At 39.4% G+C, this 21,626-nt stretch overlaps 1 protein-coding gene across 1 annotated transcript in view; it reads right to left on the bottom strand.

Annotated features, from left to right (window-relative positions):
• The window catches only part of tmc5 (transmembrane channel like 5), a 31,594-nt gene extending 10,617 nt beyond the window's left edge, over nucleotides 1–20,977 (bottom strand). Inside the window, exons 1-16 of the mRNA XM_060901083.1 lie at nucleotides 20,820–20,977; nucleotides 19,601–19,703; nucleotides 19,430–19,514; nucleotides 18,630–18,884; nucleotides 16,580–16,722; nucleotides 15,036–15,183; nucleotides 14,211–14,369; nucleotides 13,643–13,812; nucleotides 13,240–13,315; nucleotides 11,307–11,404; nucleotides 11,093–11,188; nucleotides 9,877–9,952; nucleotides 9,656–9,789; nucleotides 5,722–5,895; nucleotides 788–866; nucleotides 569–652 (exon numbers count right to left, since the gene is read on the bottom strand). Coding sequence (XP_060757066.1) covers nucleotides 569–652; nucleotides 788–866; nucleotides 5,722–5,895; nucleotides 9,656–9,789; nucleotides 9,877–9,952; nucleotides 11,093–11,188; nucleotides 11,307–11,404; nucleotides 13,240–13,315; nucleotides 13,643–13,812; nucleotides 14,211–14,369; nucleotides 15,036–15,183; nucleotides 16,580–16,722; nucleotides 18,630–18,884; nucleotides 19,430–19,514; nucleotides 19,601–19,703; nucleotides 20,820–20,913 — 1,974 coding nt within the window. The 5' untranslated portion in view covers nucleotides 20,914–20,977. The remainder of the gene's footprint in view (nucleotides 1–568; nucleotides 653–787; nucleotides 867–5,721; nucleotides 5,896–9,655; nucleotides 9,790–9,876; nucleotides 9,953–11,092; nucleotides 11,189–11,306; nucleotides 11,405–13,239; nucleotides 13,316–13,642; nucleotides 13,813–14,210; nucleotides 14,370–15,035; nucleotides 15,184–16,579; nucleotides 16,723–18,629; nucleotides 18,885–19,429; nucleotides 19,515–19,600; nucleotides 19,704–20,819) is intronic.
• Between the last annotated feature and the right edge of the window lie 649 nt (nucleotides 20,978–21,626).

The raw sequence follows: 21,626 nt of genomic DNA, 5'->3' as shown, positions 1-21,626 counted from the left end.
TTGAGCGAAAAATCGGAAAAAAATTTTTTTCTTCAAATTGAGGTGAAAAAAGCGGAATTCCGCAAATTCGCGGAAAAATCACATCCCTGTATGGATGATTTATAACAAAAAAAAAAAAAGATATATAAATATTCTCAAACATGGTACTGTTCAAAAGTCTCGGCACCCTATTGTTTTCTTCATACAAACTGTTATAGAGTTCTGTTTTATGATTTCTACATTATCGAGTAATGAACCTACAGTCTGAGAGTTCTACACAAACACACTGAACTTTACAACAGCTGCATGCATGTGAAATAACCAATAACTAAACTTAATCAATAACCAAACTTCAGCTCAATGTGTGATCTTCATTTTATGTTGCAATTCACAACTATTCTATGGTTTTCTTTAAAAAAAAAAAAGTAGTCCTTGCAAAATAGGGAGCAAGTGGAAATTAACCCCCACTTGCCCCCAGGGCAAGTGGGTTTAAAAAATTAATGTTGAGCCCTGAGCCATCAACGCTGCCTACTGCAAAGTCGAGAACGGCACCAGAGGCGTGTGATGATGGAGGATAAGAGTGTCTCACCTGGGGACTGAAGGCTGTGGTGGCTCTCCTCTGTTTCTGGATGCTCTGTAATCTGTTTAGCAGGAAGGTCTTGTCCTTACCTTCCTAATAAACATGCAAAAGGGGAAGGTGATACAAGGCTCAGAGGAAGAGCCTATCAGGAAATCAGAGTATCTTTTTTGTGCAGTATGTGGAAAGAAGTGCTTGAGTTTTCTTTATTTCTTTTTTTTAAGAACTCACATTGACAATCTGCTCACGTAGAATCTGGATAAGTCGCTTCCTGCCCTGAGTGACATGCCACAGGAAGTAAGTCAGAACGCTGGAACAGAGGAGGAAGAAAGAAATGAACAGCTGTACTTTAGCCGAGGATGAGTTCCAAAGTCATGTTTCTGCTCGATTTAAGCTATTGAACAAAAACTACTTCAGACTTTGACCTTGCTATGACCTTGATCCTGTCCAAATCAATTCTAACTCTCATCAGTTCACCTGCTGGTTACTGTGATAATTCCATATAAATCCTATAAACATTCAACAACTCACTTTTGAGATATTAAGCTAACAATAATCTCATCCAGACAGAAGGACATCCTGAAAACATAACGCCTCCACCACTCGGGCATAAAAATAATAAAATAGGACCTGTTTATATGCAAATTTGAATATATAAAAATATTAAATGTCTGGGGGAAAACAGATATGCCGAAAAGAAAATTGGAAAATAAATTTTGTTTGACGAAGATGCATAAGTTGGAATCCTTTATCAGATCATCTGTTGAGCGATGTTCCAGCTTTTGCATTATGGATGGGATATGGGTTTTGTTTTTGTTTTTTTTAAGAATAAATGATGTGCAATGCTTCATTCTGTTTGGATGAAGTTTCGGACAAAACCAAAAATAGCAGAATAGGTGTGTTTATTTGTTTGGTAAGTAAATAAGCAAGCAAGCAAAACAAACAAATGAGTGTTTTACTGGGAAAAACGCCACTCATATTTTTCCATACAAACTACATCCAGGATATTTTCCAATATCTTCAGCATGAGGAAATCAGTGAATTGTTTTGATAAATTTGGGGACTTTGTTTGTGAATGTGTCGATTATAATAAAAAGAAACTCACATGTTGGTTTGAAGATATGAAGTTTATCTTCTCGTGTTGAAAAACTTGTCTTTTTCATCTGAAATACCTCATGGATCTGAGTGACACATTTCCAGATTTGTCACTGCCAATGACTGGTTCAAAATTAAAGTTCTCTTGATTAACTTGTGTATTTTTTTTGTGGACATGTCCATATAAAGAACATGACATGGTGGTGCAAATATATTTATCTTCTTGTGTGGAAAAATATTATGTTCATCACTTGAAGCTAAACTTCATGTCTTCATGCCACTGTGTAATAGACACACACACTAGGGCTGCACGATAAATCGTTAAAAAAATCGCGATCTCGATTCACACATACACGTGATCTCATTTCGAAATACAACGATTCTTAAGCATTTTATTTCACAAGCGGCATCACAAACAAATTCTCCCATTTCTTCCCGAAGTTTTTCAAGCGCCCCTAAAGGCAGCACTGCCGCTGACTCCTCCCTCGACCTATGGTAAAGTATCTTTACAACACGTGATTCAGTCAGTGGAGGAAGCCCACCTGCAGTTGAGTGTGTGGAAACAGTGAGGGAGAGAAGCAGAAGAAATGGATTGCGAAGAAACCCCAGGTGGTAGTGGCGAGAGTCACCCAAAGACCCGAATCGAGCTCGTGCCCAAAAAGGGTTCGCAATCGACGGTGTGGAAGTATTTTGGGTTTAAGCCAGACAATGACAAACAGTCTGAGGTGCATTGCAGAGTGTGTTCTGCCCTCGTTGCAGCATCGCAAGGCAACACCACTAATCTCTACAATCACCTGAAACATCATCACAAAGTAGAGTATGATGAAGCCGTACAAGGCAAGAAACAAACACAGACGACAATAACCAGGACCTCGTACAATGCAACGCCATCGCCACCAAACTCCAGTAGACACAAGGAGATCACAGCAGCTATCACATATCACCTGGCAAAAGATACGGCACCGATAAACACTGTATAACGAGGGATTTCGGAAGATGATAAACACTCTCGACAAACGGTAATCTATCCCCTCCTGCAACTTCTTTTCAAACGTTGCGCTCCCTGATATGTACAATAAGCAGCAGGCAGTGGTCGAGGCAGAATTGCGGGAAATCGATCATTTTTCCGCTACGTCTGATTTATGGTCCAGTCGGACCATGGAACCGTATTTGAGCCTGACGGTTCATTTTATAGCGCCTGATTTCAGATCAAAAGCCGGTGCTTACAGACAGCTTTTTTCCCCGAAGACCATACAGGCGAGGCCCGAGCACAGGGATTAAAAGATGCCCTCGCATCTTGAAGTCTGAACGAGGATAAATTGACCTGCATCACAACAGACAATGGTCAAAACATAGTAAAAGCCATTTCCCTCAACGATTGGACCAGGCTCCAATGTTTTGGACATCGACTCCATCTGGCAATAGGTGAGTTCCTTTATAAAGTCACAATAACAATAATAGTAATATTAATAATAATAATAAAAATAAATATAAATAATAAAAATCAGCCACATATCTAAATTTTTTTTGCTACTACTACTGTGCCTCTGCCAAAGCAACGTTCCTGCAGCTCCTGCTAACAAGCCTATTGTTCAAACATTTGATACTCTGCTTGAATGACCATTTGAATGTTTTTTTTGTTTTGTGCAATAAACAGTGCAATAAACATTTTGTATAAAAAATCGTGCCAAAGAATCGTGATCTCAATTCTAAGCAAAAAAAATCGTGATTCACATTTTTTCCAGAATCGTGTAGCCCTAACACACACAAAATAACCCCTCCCCCAGCACAAAAATATAGATATATCCACACACACACCCCATCCACGCACAAATATATGTATACACACACACACACACACACACAATTCCACAGACTCAATTCCTGAGCTCATCATCTTTGGTTCGGTCCTCAGTAGAACTTGGAAGCGTTCACCCTGCCACTGCGATGCATTTTTACAAGTTCATCAATGGCGGCTCTGAGCTGCATTAGCTCAGTGAGTTTAATAACCCTGTGGTGAAGGTTCTTGGTTCAAACCCAAGTGTTAAATAATATCACTTGTAGGGTGGAGGTACCGTTCAAAAAGTTCCTGGATTATATTCCCTGTTTATTATACTCATGATGATGCAGAGGATAAATATTCAGCCCCTGAACTCTTTATCACCAGGTGTTAGCTCTAGGGGTTAGAGCCTTTACCAGTGCTGTTCTGAAGGTTCCTGGTTTGAATCCAGTTGGTTGAACCCACAAGTCTGAAAACACAGCAGTGGGTTATAGTGTTTTATGCTAATTTTCTTGAGGCAATAAACCAACACAGGAGCATTTAAACACTAATATCAAACACACAAATACACCCACTCAAATTATACATCACACAACCACCCACACACACAAACATATACACACAAAACAGACATGCGCGCACACACGGATATATACACAAAAAAACACACACACAAATATATATATATACACACACAAAAACACACCACACACAAATATATATACACACATACACACACCACACACAATTATTATATACACAAAAACACATATATATATACACAAAAACACACAGGCATATACACACAAAAACACATATATATACACAAAAACACACATATATAAAAAAAAAAATATATATATATAAAAAAAAATATATATAAAAAGTATATAAAAAAATATATATATAAAAAAATATATATATAAAAAATATATATATATATATATATATATACATAAATAAATAAATAAAAAGTGTAAAATTACTATTGGTTTATAGTCCATTTCAGCATAACCCCTGTTTTCACCTCTGTCAGAGCCCCAGGTGGGACAGACTGGACTTTCTCTCTCTTTCTTTCTTTCTCTTTGCCAGAACTGTCCCACCAGAGTTCAACACCTCCAACCCAGAGGGAGTCTCGAACCATGATTCTATACTGAGACAGGTAGAGACCCTTAGTCCACTGAGCCATCAGAGCCGACAAGACACAAGTCTTTTTGGAGGAGGTTTATCTTTCACTTTATCCCCCCACAGAGAGAGGGGAAAGAATGAATTATAAAGAAATATCACACTCTTTTCTCAAAGCTTGCTCGCACCCACAGCAGGGCCTTTACACACTGAGCCACCAGAGCCTCAGTCTCTTTGAAAGGAAGTTTATCTTTCATTTTGCCCTTCCACAAGAGGCTGGGATGAGTCATAAAGAAATGTAACACTCTCAAAGAAGCTTTAGCTGACCCACACTAGGGATTGAACCACATCTTTCCTGCAGAGAGCACAACAGCCTTTACACTTTGAGCCACCAGGGTCAACACAGTTCATAGCTGTTGTTTTTTAGGGGGTTTATTTTTCGATTCATAAAACCACTGGAGCAGCATTATTTAAAAACACATGCAATAACACTGCACAGAACCTGAACTTAAACCCTGACTCCCCTGCTGAAATTCATCCAGACTTCACACACTGAGCTACCAGAGAGCCAAGGCATACTGCTGTTTTTTTTTTTTTTCACTTTGTCCTGAACAGACTTATCTTTTCACAGTAAACAAGCTGCTGCTGGATTTAACATAAACAAATGACAGGACTCAAACAGCATTGCTGGAAAGAACAAACCAGAGCCTCATACCAAGGAACCACCAGGACCTTCAGACTCCCTTGAGTTTCTGCAGTATTTGGGAGTACATGACTAAACAAAGCTCCTCTCAAATCCAAACCCCAGGAGCCTTGGGTTCAAACTAAACAGCTCACACTCATCCTTCCTTACTTTCCCCAATGACCCGAGAGACTTTTACCTCCTAAGCTTTGTATTTTCAAAATATTTATTTTTTTTTAAAGATATTTTTTGGGCTTTTATCACCTTTATTATTGGATAGGACAGTGTAGAGACAGGAAATGAGCAGGAGAGAGAGACGGGGAGGGATCGGGAAATGACCTCGGGCCGGAATTGAACCCAGGTCCCCGGATTTATGGTATGGCGCCTTATCCACCTGAGCCACGACGCCCCTGTACTTTCAAAATATTTTGATATAAACACTACAGCGTATTCAAACACGGAGCTGTGAACTAAAGACCTTACAGGACGATGAGAGTGATGAGGTAGAAGAACAACTCGTTCCTCAGCACACGCTCAAAAATCCACCAGGCCCACTCAGATCCTGGGATGTCATGCACGGTGTTCATCCACTGGTGGATGGCCTGGAAGGGCGTGTCCAGACCCTGGAAAGGTCCACACTGCTCAGAAGGCTTCAGGCTACAACACAAACACAAGAGCTGTGTTCAGAATAATTTACACCATTTCCTGTGAATGACATTCTGCACCAGTATACACTGTGTTCTACACACTACTGCTTATAGTCTGCATTCCTCTTCTGTTTTAAGACACAATACAAAAAACTTTTTTGGAAATGCATTATTGCTAGACAGCCTACCATCGCAGCTTTTATAAGAAGTTTTTCTTTTTTACACCCTGCCCCTTTATCCTGGTCATTATACACAGCTCTTTATTGAATGGAATTGTTCCTGCCAGTTTTAAACATGCTATTGTGCAACCATTCCGAAAGAAACCTCACCTTGACTCTAACAACCACAAAAATTCCAGACCCACCTCAAAGGTGCCTTTTACATATTTCAAAGACTTGAGGAAAAGTTGTCTTTGTCCAAGTATCTTCGTCTAAGTGACATCTTTTTGCTCGGAACACTGTGCACAGCATGCTAATCATCGTACAGCTCAGTGATTTTGATATGTACACTCGCCAGCCACTTTATTAGGTACACCTTTTCAACTGCTCGTTAACAAAAATATCCAATCAGCCAATCACGTGGCAAAAATTCAAATCATTTAGGTATGTAGACATGGTCAAGATGACCTGCTGAAGTTCAAACTGAGCATCAGAATGGGGAAGAAAGGTGATTTAAATGACTTTGAATGTGGACCATCTCTTGGGTTTACAGAAAATGGTCCTTAAAAGAAAAAAATATCCAGTAGGCAGCAGTTCTCTGGGTGAAAATGCCTGGTTGATGCCGTCGGTCAGAGGAGGATGGCCAGACTGGTTCAAGATGATAGAAAAGCAACAGTAACTCAAATAACCACTCGTTGCAACCAAGGTATGCAGAAGGCCATCTCTGAATGCACAACACGTCAAACCTTGAAGCAGATGGGCTACAGCAGCAGAAGACCACACCAGGTGCCGCTCCTGTTCACTAAAAACAGGAAACTGAGGCTCAAATTTGCATGGGCTCACCAAAATTGGACAATAGAAGATTGGAAAAACATTGTCTGGTCTGATGAGTCTCGATTTCTCTGCAACATTTGGAATGCTGGGTCAGAATTTGGCATAAACAATATGGATGCATCCTGCCTTGCATCAACGGTTCAGGCCAGTGCTGCAATGGTGTGGGGGATATTTTATTGGCACACTTTGGGCCCCTTCGTACCAACTGAGCATCATTTAAAGGCCACAGTGTCCCGGAGTATTGCTGCTGACCATGTCCTTCCTTTATGACCACAGTGAACCCATCTTATGAAGGCGAATTCCAGCAGAATAATGTGCCATGTCACAAAGCTCAAATCATCTCAAACTGGTTTCTTGAACATGACAACAAGTTCACTGTACTCAAATGGCCTCCAGTCACCAGATTTCAATCCAATAGAGCACCTTTGGGATGTGGTGGAACAGGAGATTCGCATCATGGTTGTGCAGCTGACAAATCTGCAGCAACTGCGTGATGTCATTATGTAAATATGGACCAAAATCTCTGAGGAATGTTTCCAGCACCTTGTTGAACCTATGCCACGAAGAATTAAAGGCAGTTCTGAAGGTAAAAGGGGGTCCAAGCCGGTATGAGCAAGTTGTACCTCATATCGTGGCTGGTGAGTGTATATCATGATTGTCATGGTATGCTTTTCTGAAATACTGTGATATCTTTGTATAATGTTTTGAATTAAAAAAAAATTTAAGAACTGGCTGGAAGCAGCTTAATCTTTTACATTTCTTGAATAAAAATATACACGAATAATAAACAAATAGATTATTTTTTTTAATGCAGAACTACTGTATAGCAAACCTGGATATCGTTTCCACATTTTCCAAGCTAGAACATTTGATGTAGCTCGGTTTATTATTCTGGAACACTTAACCACAATCCTGGTCCAGGAGAACCCCCTGTCTTGCACGTTTTAATGTCTGCTCCGTTTCCAACACACCTGATTCAACTAATCACAGCTCACCCTCACCCTTCTCAAAGTGAAGCGAGTGTGTTCGAGTGGAGACAACACGAAAATCTGCAGGACAGGTGCCAGGATTGTGAACGCGTTCTTGAAACAGTGGAACAATGCCGATTGATACCTCTGAGCAATATTTCATCAGCAGGATTTCTGACTTCTCAGATAACAATTTTCCTTTATTTATTTAAATCCTGGGTGGCACACAGACGGGGCACACTGTCATTTACTCGTGTAACAGGAGACAAATCAAAACAAAATGACCTTTCATGCTTAAACAACAGATTCAGGATTAAATTAAATATTTAAAACAGCCCAGTATTCCCTTTCAAGGTCTGAGTTGTTTTTCCCAGGTGTCCTGTATCGAAAAGGATTAGGAACACAAGGTACACTCGGGCCATAGCGATAAGGACGTGGCTTTGTTCTTGTTTTCTTAGGGAGTTCTCCACCACAACAAATGCCGAGTTAACAAACATTGGAACCTTAAAGCGAGTCGGCCTTTCGATTTCATAAACTCAGTGAAATTTAGTTCCGTCGGAAATGTGGCTGGGAAGTTATTTAATTTGAGTGGATTAAAGCAAATAATGTGCATTAAATCGCTCACTTGGCGCAGTCAAGCAGACAAAGGAAGTCCGTGTGCGCATGCGCAGGTTTACCTTCTTCTTTTGGGTTTTACGGCAGCTGGCATCCACAGTGTTGCATTACTGCCATCTACAGGTTTCCCTTTAAGCGTGCATTGACAGTTCCATCATTCTGTCGCTAAACGAACAGCTGATCACACCGAGGTGCTCGCTGAGCACCCATATTTATTAGTTTGGTCCTGCGTTTCCTTTCCTTCATATATAACATAACGTCTTTTCTTCTCGCTTTCTTTCCGTTACTGTAGTCGGTCTTTCACGTTTCATTCGCACACTCACGTCCTCCATTTTTCTCTCCTGTTTCAAATTTGTATCCCACAATGCCTTGCATGAACGGGGAAAGCTCACCACGTGATGCATGATGTAGTATCTTGGTGAAGCAGGAAAAAATGGCACAGAATTTAGGGCCATGTAGCCCTAAATTCATTAATTGTTCTATTAAAAAAAACAAATAAAATTGGAAGTCTGTGATTCAAATTCAGTAGCTTTTGGTCCACTAAACAAAAATAATTGAGTGTCGGGGGAAATTATTTTTATGACCTACACTTGAAAAATCTGTCTACCTTTAAGATCAAGTTGATTTTCCACAAGTAAAACCAAGTGGATCATTTTTACGGTGTGTGTGTGTGTGTGTGAGAACGAGAGAGAGAGAGAGAGAGACACCACTGCCAAGTTCAACTTGGCCATTCGATCAACCAGCTCTTATGTTAGCTGCAACCATTTTACAAACAAACAAACAAGCAAACACATGGTGGTTACTCATTAATTTGACAGCATATTAGAAAACCAAATTATTTGTTTTTTTCCTTCTTGCTCCCTAAAATCTTTGGTTATTTGATAACTCAATGTTTTTTCCAAAACCTGACAATTAAAAAATTAATCATTATTAGTATTAATGATATTAACAATAATGAGATAAATAATGAAAAACAAATGAATGAAAAAGTATTTCTATTCCATTTCATGCTTCATTATTTTCCCAGCAACACTACCATTAGCCCCAGGTTCCCAAAACCAGACAACTGAAATCTTTAGCGCTGGGTTATTGACTGATGGAAAAAGAAGAGCTCCAGTTTTCTGGTACCAAAAATTCTGGTACTTTACATTAAAAAAAAAAAAAGAAGAAGAAGGGCATTTGGACCTCCTCCTACCTCCACACAGTGTAGGCTACCAGAGAGAGTGCTCCTACGAATGAGGGTAAAAACAGGAGTGCAATATAAACCGTCTGCATCTGAGCGGCCCTGCCGGTGTGCTTCGGTGGCTGGCAGTTCATACTCAAACTGACCTGCATATCAGAGCCAGGAACACAGGGTCAAAGTTCTCAAACACACACAGCATGCTGAAAGGATGATGACATCATCACGTGACATACCCTTTTCAGGTAAAAGATGATAAACAACTTAATGACTTGAATGATGGGAAGCAACGGGGAGAAGTAGATCCCAATCCTGCAATGAGGAAACAAAATTTCAGTGTCATGTAATTTAATGTGGTTAAAGTATACTGGAAGTGGTTCACAGTGACTCAACAATGATGACTATGGCTACGTTCACACTGCAGGCTGAAGTGACTCAAATCCGATCTTTTCGCCCATATGTGACCTGTATCCGATCTTTTATTGACAATATGAACGACACAGATCCGATTTTTTCAAATCCGACCCAGGCCGTTTGGATATGTGGTCCTAATTCCGATTCCTATCCGCTCTTTTCATATGCGACTTCAGTCTGAACCGCCAGGTCGCATTCATCCGACTTACACGTCATCGACAAGCCACAAACGTCACTATTCTGTGCTGAAGTAGGCGGCGGGTCTCTCAAAAAAAGTTACAACAACATGGCGCATAATCACGGGCGCAGATAGAGGGTGGGACTCCCACCCAGATTTAAATTCACCTCGTTCGGTCCCCCCCACTTATAGGGAGGAAAAAACGTCTATGCTGTCTTTCTTTGCATAAGGCAAACCTCACGGAAAAATCAAAAGACTAATTACCATTCGGTTTATTGAGGTGCACAGCAGTGTATACATAGTTGCAACAACTCACATAGAACAAAACAAAGACTGATATTCCGTTGGTTGAGCTGCGCAGACTGCACAGGTTGCGAGCTCGAGCTTGGTTGCTATGGTTACTAACAACAAGTTTGACAGGCATATCGGGGTTGGGGTTGGTTTGCTGGCAGCTTTGTCCCCCCCAGTTCAAAAAACGTATCTGCGCCCCTGCGCATGACATCAATGCGAGGGACGCTTCGGGCTGTGAAGGTTCTGAATCTTCTCAATGGAAGGACGCAGAGGTTAGGGAGCTGATTTCCATTTGGGGGGATGCAGCTATTCAAGCTAGATTGGATGGGTCATACCGCAACCGGGCGGTTTTACTTCCGTAAACACTGGCCATGCTCACTGCGTGTGACGTCGTCGTATCCTGCAATGCGCATGCGGAACACTTTTAGGTCGCTTTTCGTTCATACTGAGGATCACATACAAGTCGCATATATTTGTTAATGTGAACGACCTCACAAAAAAATCGGATTTCACAAAAAAATCGGAATTGAGCATTAAGCCTTGCAGTGTGAACGTAGCGTATAACGTACCATGCGAGCGTCTGAGCGTAGATAAGATTGAGTACATTTGTGGCAATATCAAACTCGGGAACGCCGAGGCTCGGGATGCATTTTGTTCCGATTATGCTGTGAAAAGAAATAAAATAAATAAAATGAGCTGTACAATGTATTGACATTGTAATGCAACTGTTTTAAGAAATAACACTCTCCAAATAAGCAGTTTAGTCTGAAGGACAGGGCTTACTTGCGGAGGAACTCTCCAAAGAATGAGCCGAGGAGGCAGAAGATGAAGTCGACTAGAACCAGACGATACACGCTCTGACCCACAAACGATTCCCAACACTAACAAAAAAGTACCGGAAAAGTTTACGAGCACAGAAAAGAGTCCACTGGGACCCTCAAAGCATTTGACTGCTCTGTAGAGCCTTACAATAACAGATGGTGCAACTGAGAAATGTTCACCGTTATAGTTTGTCTAGATACAGTAACCTTTACTGCTTAAAAAAGTGGATATGTTCAGTCAACCTGTTTAAAATGCTGGCTATGTTCGCTTGGCTGTTTTGTGCCTTTGTGTGATCTCATTATGAATGGCAGGAATTAAGGGAAGTCATGGCCTTATGGTTAGGAGTTGTTTTACAATCAGGGTACGCAAGCTAAAATTCACATTTAACAATTATTATCTTCAATATCAAAAGGCTTGACTAAATAAACTTGGTTGTTTATTGTAGCCCTGTGATCGCTCTATTTACCATGCAAAAAAAAATTTGGTGATAACGTTATTTTTGGTGAATGTATGGCAATATGTGTCATATTTAGCAAAATTACTCGTGTCATTTAGAAAAAGTGCTTTTTTGACCACAGGTAGCTCCAAAAGGGATGCACTTAAATCATTCTTTATACCATAAAACACATATTTGGTTCCATATCATTGGAAACATAGTTAAGTTTTAATGTTGAATGCCAGTAAGCTTTCAGACTATTTTGATCAAATTAGTCTGTAATTGTGTCAAAAAAATGTCCTCTCCCAGACAGCTCATTTTTCAATATAAAATAACATATCTAAAATTATTATTTTCATCCTAAAATGTGGTCAAGATATTGGGACATAAATATTAGAGACAACTAACACAAAGCTTACAGCCTTATATTTAAAAGCACTATGGAAGTAGCGGATTCTGAATTGTCAAAAAAAAAAGTCCTCTCCGAGAATCACTTCATTTGTTTCTCCCAGCCCTGCTTAAAGCGACACTTCATCTTCTTTATCTTATAGCAGATTACACAAAACTACCATACACACACGTCAAAAAATGACCTGAAATCTGTTCTTTAACTCGTCCTTCACTTAAAAACTGGTACAAGAACCAGTTTGAATCAATTTGAATTTTGGACCCCTGTGACACAAACTTTGTACCCTGATTGTAAAACAACCCTTAGAGAAGCAGCTTTGGGACCAAAAGGTCATCGGTTCGATTCCCTAAACCAGCAGGAATGGCTGAAGTGCCCTTGAGCAAGGCACCTAACCCCCAACTGCTCTCCAGGTTGCTCTGGGTATGTCATATGTCGCTGTGGATAAGAACGTCTGCTCAATGCCATTAACATAATGTAATGAATTGCAGACTGACTTGTACAGTGATATAGTTATAAGAGCAAGATCAGAACACCGCCAATAGTAGCATACTAACTGACTCATGAGCAAGTTAGCAAAAAGGTGAGGATTTTACAAGCTGTCGAGGGCTCGATTCAAGACTCATAATGATTAAAAGGGAAAGGTTTCTGTTTTAGGATGCCTGTAGCTCTGTGTTAAGTTTTGCCAGTACTGTACTTCTTTCTGCCATGATGATGTCGGACGTATCTGAGCCGACACATGACGCATGCGTTTCAAATTTACCACCGAGTTCAGCCTGATAGCTCAGAATCGTATTTTAGCATATTTTCCCCCCTTTGACACAATAATGATTTTAATAATAATAATAGTGCTAATTATTTTCAATTTACACCAAAAACACCACTTTCATTCTTTCGCTATCAACAGTGATTCATGTTTATTGCCTTTGAAACATTTATTAAATTTCAGGAGCAAAAACACTACCCCAGTACAGGGAATTGATGCCATTCAGCCAATCGGAGAGGAGTATTTTCCATAGCCGCAATATAATAATAACGTTCATAACACTTACGGAGATGGTATTGGGAACATCATTCAGCCAGTAGTAACACAGTATTCCCAGGATGGACATCTTCAGCAGGACATTTCTGAGGAGGTAAGATGAGAAGAGAATGATTTGTTATTGCCTGAAATCATGTTTTCTGTTGGTAAAGTTAAGGTGAATTTAAACATTACGTACAGATGTATAGGTTACTCAGTTACCACATTAACGTGTATCAAATATTAATAAAACAGTTAATTATATCATCGGACTATCCAGTCGAGCCATATTAAATGGATAATTACAGAGCTGTCAGTGTCTAACTGATCCAGTGGGTAATGATAGCACTAACACTGCTTTTGATCCCATTTATTGTAATGCAAGATCATTTACATTTTGTTTCAAACGGCTTTAATAGCGTTACAGAGCCGACCTCATGATGCCGATGTAGATGTTGGTGCGGGGGTTGGTGTAGTGCTCCACTGTATTAATGAGGGAGAAGGTGAGCGGGACGATCAGGTTGATGAGGGACACGACGACAGGCACAATCAGCGTGGACGCCTCCTCATTTAAACCAACTGTAAAGCTGGAAATACCCGGCGCCTGGGGGGGATCAGTGCTTTTTAATCTTTTTAAGTCATTTGTTCTTAAAAAAATGTGAATGCATATTTGCTTTCTGATTTCTACTTGTTGCTAACATGCATAGTCTTGGATGAGACACAGGCTTCCTTGCACAACAGAATGAAAGGAAAGAGAATGGAACAGACGGTATCTAATTTTCTCTACAATTCACTGTGTGGGCTAATACTGGTTTAGTATTAACAGAACTCACTAAAATTCTTGTGTATTATTGTCTTTAAATACGTCATTGATTATATACTTTGATTATACACTGATATAGATATTAATTAAAACCTTTCTCTGTACAATATATAATCAATCACGTTTATTGATCACGTTTTTCAATTCAAGTAACATAAATACAAACAGTAAAAGCTCACCAGCTGCTCCTGGTGTAACTGCAGGAAGTAGATGGCCGCGCAGGAGCCGACGGCGAGGCCGACACACAGTGTCCACGCCAAGAGATAAAGCGCGAGCCGTTTCAGAACAGTGGACGTCGATACTGATGCTTTTCTGTGCAGCCGTTCAGCTAAGGTCTCCTGCACAATACGGATGAGAACACAGATGAGCTCCGGTTGTGCGTTCAAATCCCAGGACTGACACCAAGTCACCCAGAACACTTTTTTTTAATCTTCTCAATTTTAGGTTGCTTTGGATTAAAAAAAAAAATAAAATCTGGAAAGCTGTCAAATAAATCTGAGCGTCCAATATGACACTTTCATCTCCTTGTTCAAGGGCTCGTTTATGGAAACAGGGAATACAACTTAATTTTGTACTTTTTTTTTTAATCTTTGACAATACATTTTGTTCCATGTGTTCACACTCGTGCTCATTTTTACAATAAAAAAACCCAGTGTCTCAATGATATTTCCACCATATCTCTGACCTGTACTACCTCAGTGTAGTTATTTATAAATGCTCATGGTCACATGATGTAACAGTACCAGGAACAGGATATGAACAGGTAATATAAGACTGAATGTTTATAGCACATGATGCCGTGTCTCTCCTTGTTTGCACTTCTGAAGTTTGTTCTCACCTGTTTGCTGTTACTTGAGACATTTTTTTGGTTGATCTCTGTTACTCTGGTTCTCTTTGTTCCATGTCAAAATGATTTTTGGAACCGCCTCGTTAAACTTCATGTATAACTACGACCTTTGCACCTTGTTAAACTGCAAGATTCATACGACCCAACACAGTCAGACCTTTAACTGGATGCCTAGGTTGTTCTTGTGGTTCTGGATGGCCTTCTCGTTTACCACGCTGAAGTCCCAGCTGCACAAAAGACGCCACGCGCCACCGTAGGCGGGGCCTGATACCAACACAAAATTCTTTTGGAAGGATCTGGCCATGCTAAGGAAACAAAAAATACAACCAGGTATCACTACATGCTGTTAACAGTGAATCAACACTTCCCTGTCTGGAGAGAGCACACTATAAAACGTTTCGTGTTTGCTTAGATGCTGCAGCACTGCTAATAAACTGTCATATACACTGCCTGGTCAAACAAAGGTCATCATTTGAATTTAAATTAGCAAATATTTAAGAGCATTTGATTGGATTACTTCTGCAGTGAGTAATGTGTTTCAGGTGACAACCATTCTTCAACCCAAACTGATGCAGTGAGTAGCTTCTCATTTATTAACCATGATGGAAGATTATCCCATAGTCATGGAAAAGATGTTACTGTGTTTCAGAAGGTCAAATTTCTGGCCTGCATCAAGCACAATAAGTAAATAAATAAATAAACTAAAAAAGCACTTGGAGAGTGCAGACCTCCACCAAGAATCCTTTAAAAAATTCCGGGATCCAGACGGTGATCCGGATCACCGCCAAAATTTAATGGATTGTTACTTGTGCCGTCACACCTCTGGAAAAAATTTCAGAGCAATCCATTCATAACTTTTTCCGTAATGTTGCTAACAGACAAACCAACAAACAAACAAAAACCAACGCTACCGAAAACATAACATCCTTGGCGGAGGTAATAAACGCCCCAACTAAGGAGATTGCTGAAATGACTGTAATTGGGTTAAGAACTGTCCAACACGTTACTAAAACCCGGAAGGATAGTGGTGCACTGTCAACATCACGGAAGAAATGCAGTCAGAAAACAACTCGACTGACTGATCAGAGCTCACTTAAACACTTGAAGCCGATCTGTAAAAAACCTGACAGTCGAACTCACTGCTCTGTTGAATAGAGAAAGTAAGAGCATTTTATCTCTCACACACACTGCAACAAGAACTCACAGGATTGGGACTAAACAGCTGTATGCCCCCCCCCCCACATTTTTTAGTGAGGATAAGGGTTCAATTTGCTAAGGGGCAGAAAAATTGGACTCTGGAGCAATGGGAAAACGTTGTGTGGTCTGACGAGTCCAGACTGACCCTATCAGTGAAGTAAAAAATAAAGTCAGGTGACTACCTGAATGTCACTGATGACGATACTGAAAGTCTTTGGGATACTGGAGAAGACTTTACAGAGTGGTTCGACTCTTCTGTTGTCAAGACAAGCTCTCGGTGAAAAATTAACACAATTCTGGATAGAAATAAATGCTGTGATGTTGCATATGGTTGTTGAAACTATGCCACAGTGAATGTGCACCATGATCAAAGCAAAAGCCGGTCCAACAAAATACTGGTATGTGCGACTTTTTTTTTTTTAACTGGGCAGTGTATTTTACAGCCTTTAACATTCCAGGTAATTTTCATCATAAGACATAATTAGCAATGTCGTGCTACATTACCTGTAAATAAGTGACACTCCACAAAGCACCAAGTAAGCTGCTATGGTGAAGAAATAAGCCAGCTGCATGTTGTAAGGAGGCCGATTTACAATAACTTCACCATTATAGCCACCGTAGAAGAACACGGTCTGGTTGAAGTAGCCCTGTCAACACACGCAAATACACACCACTGTAATTCTCCTGTTACAAAAAAAGGTTTGAACAAAAATAAGAACATGTACAGTAAGCATGTGATCTCAGTGTCTCCACGGATATAGAGTAGGAGAAAGTGCTCTGTTACACACATCAGACCTTTTCTGCATGCTGAAGGTTGGATAAGTATATCCGGGTCCGTCTCAGAAACTGCTCTCTCATTTGGGACATTATGGTCAAAAAATAAATTTTCTAATTTTACTATTTTTTTTTTCATTTACCTAACAATGTTTCTTTTGTCATGTTTAATAAGAATAAAGATAGCATCTTGCTTTATCTGGCCTCCACCGTGGAAATTTTTTTTTTATTATAATTCAAATGCTTTTGTAAAATTGATTTACATATAAAATAATTACATCATGAAGAATTAAAGCCCCTCCTTCACAGATGAGTGAAAATATTGAATAAATTTCCTCTTTTTGATTGCTTGGGTTAAAAATGCCAAGTTATGATGACTGAACTGATTATTCACTTAAATATGAATCATATGATACATTTTGGGTGTTTGATATGGCGAAAGATGAGAATAACGGCGATGGTAAAAGAACAGCGACTGTACCGGCTGAAGGTCGCGCGGGTCTCTACTGCGGCGCGCGAGCAACGGGACATCACTACCGCACCGGACGGCGCGCGAGGCGGGGGTGGGGCAAAATGACTGGCCGTAGATTCTATCAAAAGTTCAATCTAAATTGACCACGGTTGCAAAATATTGGCCAAAAATACGCAAACACTACGAAATATGAAAGTAAGATGAAAAAGAAACATTCTATTGCCTTATACTGCAAGACTAAAACAAAATAAAACTGTCAAAACTCACCTTTTCAGTGATAACGTCCGAACAGATCACCCACGTAACAGAAAGACCGCAAATGGAAGCACGATCAGGTTCTAACTGCTGAAGTGGAAAATTCCATTCTATACATGCAAATTGTTAATGTGTGTCCTTCCCTGCACACAAATAACACGCTACGGTAAAAAATAGACCACAGCTCATTTTATAGCTCAGAAATTCATACAAGACCAGCTACCATCGTAACATATTCTGTAAGAAACATATTCTATACCTAACTTTCAGCTTTCGTTTTAAAAAACAAAATCACAGATTTATAACTAAATGTTTATATGGCGTAGTGATTTTAAGTTACTACTTTTGGTGAAGTAGTGACCTTGACCCTGAGACTTTCCGTTTAGATCAAAACACACGATCGTATTGGTTTTGGGTGTGGGGAAAATGGAGTTACGACGGTGATCAAATATTTTGCATGATGTTTTATTACGGTTATGATTATTCTGTGAGCGCACCAATCCTTAGGTGTATAAAGTTACAACTTAAAATACAATTAGTGATAACTGTAGACTTTTCAGTGGACTACAGCCTTTTTAAGGGAATGTGATGTAGTCAACCATTTATCATGTCCCAGATAAATTTTTCCACAAATTTGCAGAATTTTTGCCAAATTCTGAACACAGTATTCACATCAAAGATTTAGTTTTATCTGTATTATTTCTTTCATCATTTTATTTCAAATTAAAACCAACATCACCATTCAAAACCGTATAGTTTATTGACTGTGAGCATATTTAGTGGGGGACCCCCACAGTACCCAGTTTCTGAGACAGACCCATATGCACAATAGACAAACGCACGACTGAACAGAAATTATCATAAACCAAGACACGCCACAGTGCACTTTACTGCACATGACATGTTTCGACACACTTCACATGCAATGCACTAATATCTCTCAGAAAATTCGCAATAAAATTAAATCTTTGCCCAAGAATCTTTCTATTTTTGTTTTCTTTTATACACCTGGAACAACTTTACTATTTTCTGACAGAGTAAAAATAAACTCACAGCTCCCGTGAGCAGCTCCAGACCTCTGAAGTTCACCGAGTATGTGAAGTTGGGGCTGTGGGCCATCTGTGGGATGGCAATGAAGCAGAAATTAATGAGTAGCGAGATGATGTTGAACATGAGTAACCATTTCAGGAAGCGGAAGTAGGACAGGACGGAGGTGCCGAAGCGTCCGCCGATCTCCTTCAGAGCATCCTGCCATATCGCCAAACGCTTCCGGGTCATGGCCACGCCAGCACTGAACCTACGGAAAAACTGATGAGAGAATCACTTCCTGGTTAGTTCTAGACCTTGAACTTCACTGGAATCCACATTAAAGTCAAATCATTACAAAAATAAACTGTCTTAAAATATTGCTTCACTGACTAGAACAATTTCACTGTAATTCCCTGAAATTTCAACTCTCTCAACTATACTATATTTATGACAATAAATATAACTTCATTTATTGCTTGGAATAGAAATGATTTCATATTTAGAGCCAGAACTACTTTTTCAGAGGCAGGAATTTGTGGTTTACGAGAGAATTTACATGGCTCTGATGGCATATGGAGATGACAAAACCTTGAATTCTAGAACTACTTTTTAGCAGAACGCTGATAAAAGTCCATAAGTACAGCTTTGTGAAATCTCTCTCTCACGCACTCGTCCTCCTGGTTTTATTGTTCCTGCTCTAGGCCTCTATTTTTCAGAGAGTCTCTGAGTACAAGGAAATGTTTTGAAATGAAAAAGCTCAGCCTCAGTGTTGCTCAAATTGATCACGAAGAAGTGTGATGAACTCAGGTTCGTGTCTTCATTACCAGGGAGGTTTGCTGATGGCAGTCGGTGCAGCACGTCGGGAGCATGTCACTCTTCTTCAACTGTTTGACTGACATCACTCTGCCCCTGAACACGAGTGGAAAAATGAGATGAACTCGTTCAGTCATTCACATGCAGTGAATTCCTGAATGAATAGAGAAAAGTATTATCACCTGACATATCTCCGCTCGTGGAAACTAATGGGCAGAGCTCGTATGGCCTGCATTCTGGCTCTGGCTGAGAGCTTAACAAGCTCAGACACCAGCTCATGCGTGTCTGAGCAAACACAAGTGATGTTAGTGAGCATCTACATCTATTTTTACATGGGGTTCTCAAAACATCTGCAGCCAGAGGCCACCTTCATCAGTAAATAAAATAAAATGAATTAATTAATTGACAGTCTCACGCGAAAACATTTTTGGACAAGTATTCAACTTTATATTATTAATTAAAAGTTTCATATTTTTGGTTTATATATATATATATATATATATACACACACACACACACACACACACACACACAGTACACATGTTTTAAATTTTAGACATGGCATGGATCCAACTCCCAGTCCAGATCAGCTCCTGTTACAAATGGAAAAGTCTGGAACTGGATTTTGTAAAAATTTCATTTCTGAAATAAACAAACTTAACTGTTTTTTCTTTTTTATTTCTTTTCATATAATTGTACTTTCTGCTTGATTATTTTTACAATTTGGGTCATTTTCGAGTGAAATGGTTTAACTGCAATGTGCTTTTGTAAAAATGTGTGTGGTTGTTTTAACAAAAAAAAAGAAAAAATTCAGTACTGGCTGATACTCGAGGTTTCAGTATTGATATTGGAAAAGAAAAAGTGATATCATGCCATGTCTAATTTATATCATATTTCCTTATATGTTTAATAATTACTTTTTATTTTCATTTATTACATATTTATTAATATTATTTAGCATTCAATTGATGTTAATTTTTATACTATTTGTTTATTAGAGTGATTTATTCTTTTTATTTATTGGAGCAACAAGAGGTTTTTTTCACATACAGAAAACAAAACAAAACTTTTCTATCACTGACCTATAAATGATGTTTTTCTAAGTTTTATTAATACTGGAATTAAATTATCACGATTAATTTGTTATTTGGCTACAATATCGTAAGCGTGCAACCAAGCAAACAGTGTCTCAATTCAAGTGACCAAATGAATCAGTTAATTCAGAGTAATTATTAATAATTAAATTATAATAACTCGGTAACTTTAGCAACTTCTGTCATACGGAACAACTGTTTTTCTTGATTTCCTGTGTAGTAAAATGTCCCTTCCCCTGCTCACACAACAAATACGTCAGACAAAATTAAATATTTAATAACGATCAGTCAAACACACAGGACTCACCATTCTTGATCTCCTCCTGGATCTCATCATAGGTTAGATCAAGGTTCCCCAGAGGAGCGCCCCGGTGGGGGAACAAACTTGTCCTCCTCAACATCTTTTACTTTTCACAAGCTTGTCCTAACAAAGAGAAACAGATTTGCCTCAGCTATCGTCAGCCTTGGAGTACTGGTTTTGTGTGTGTGTGTGTGTGAGAGACAGTAAAAGAGAGAGAGAGAGAGAGAGAGAGAGAGAGAGGGGAAATAAAAGGCACATACAGTTAGATTGAGTGCTTTGCTGGAACAAGGAAGTGGTGGTTTAATTATTGAGTAGGAGACAAAGTACACATGGGGTGTATGTTATCTGTATCCCTGCATACAGTTGTCTAGGTGACAGTCTTTCACGAGCCAATGGGATGCAGGGGGTATTTTACAGATCGGTATCGAATAGCAGAGTGCGACAACTCATTAGTTGTGCATTAAGACACAGCATTACTGAGGAATGTAAAACAAAAGCTAAACTCATTCCTGCATATGTTATTGATCACCATTCTGTACATCTTTATCTCTCTATAGTGACCATCATCGACCCGAGACTGCCTGCGGCGAGGACGGCACACTGTCCTTTTATAAACCACATCAATACCAGGAAACAGGCTTTGGGCAATTACAAACAAATGTCAGCCTTACTGAGGAGGAAAAAAAAAAAACACCCACTCAGCTCTATATTTAACTCCTCTGGTGTAAGTTTTCTGAAAAATTTCAAAACTGCCATGAGCAGACTGATTTTTTTTAAAACTTAGAAATTAATATTTTTCAGCCGAGTTGTGAG

This window comes from Neoarius graeffei, chromosome 20 (genome assembly GCF_027579695.1).
Source record: "Neoarius graeffei isolate fNeoGra1 chromosome 20, fNeoGra1.pri, whole genome shotgun sequence".
Lineage (NCBI taxonomy): Eukaryota > Metazoa > Chordata > Actinopteri > Siluriformes > Ariidae > Neoarius > Neoarius graeffei.
The sequence above is the reverse complement of the archived record's forward strand: the minus strand, read 5'-3'. Positions and strand labels throughout refer to the sequence as shown.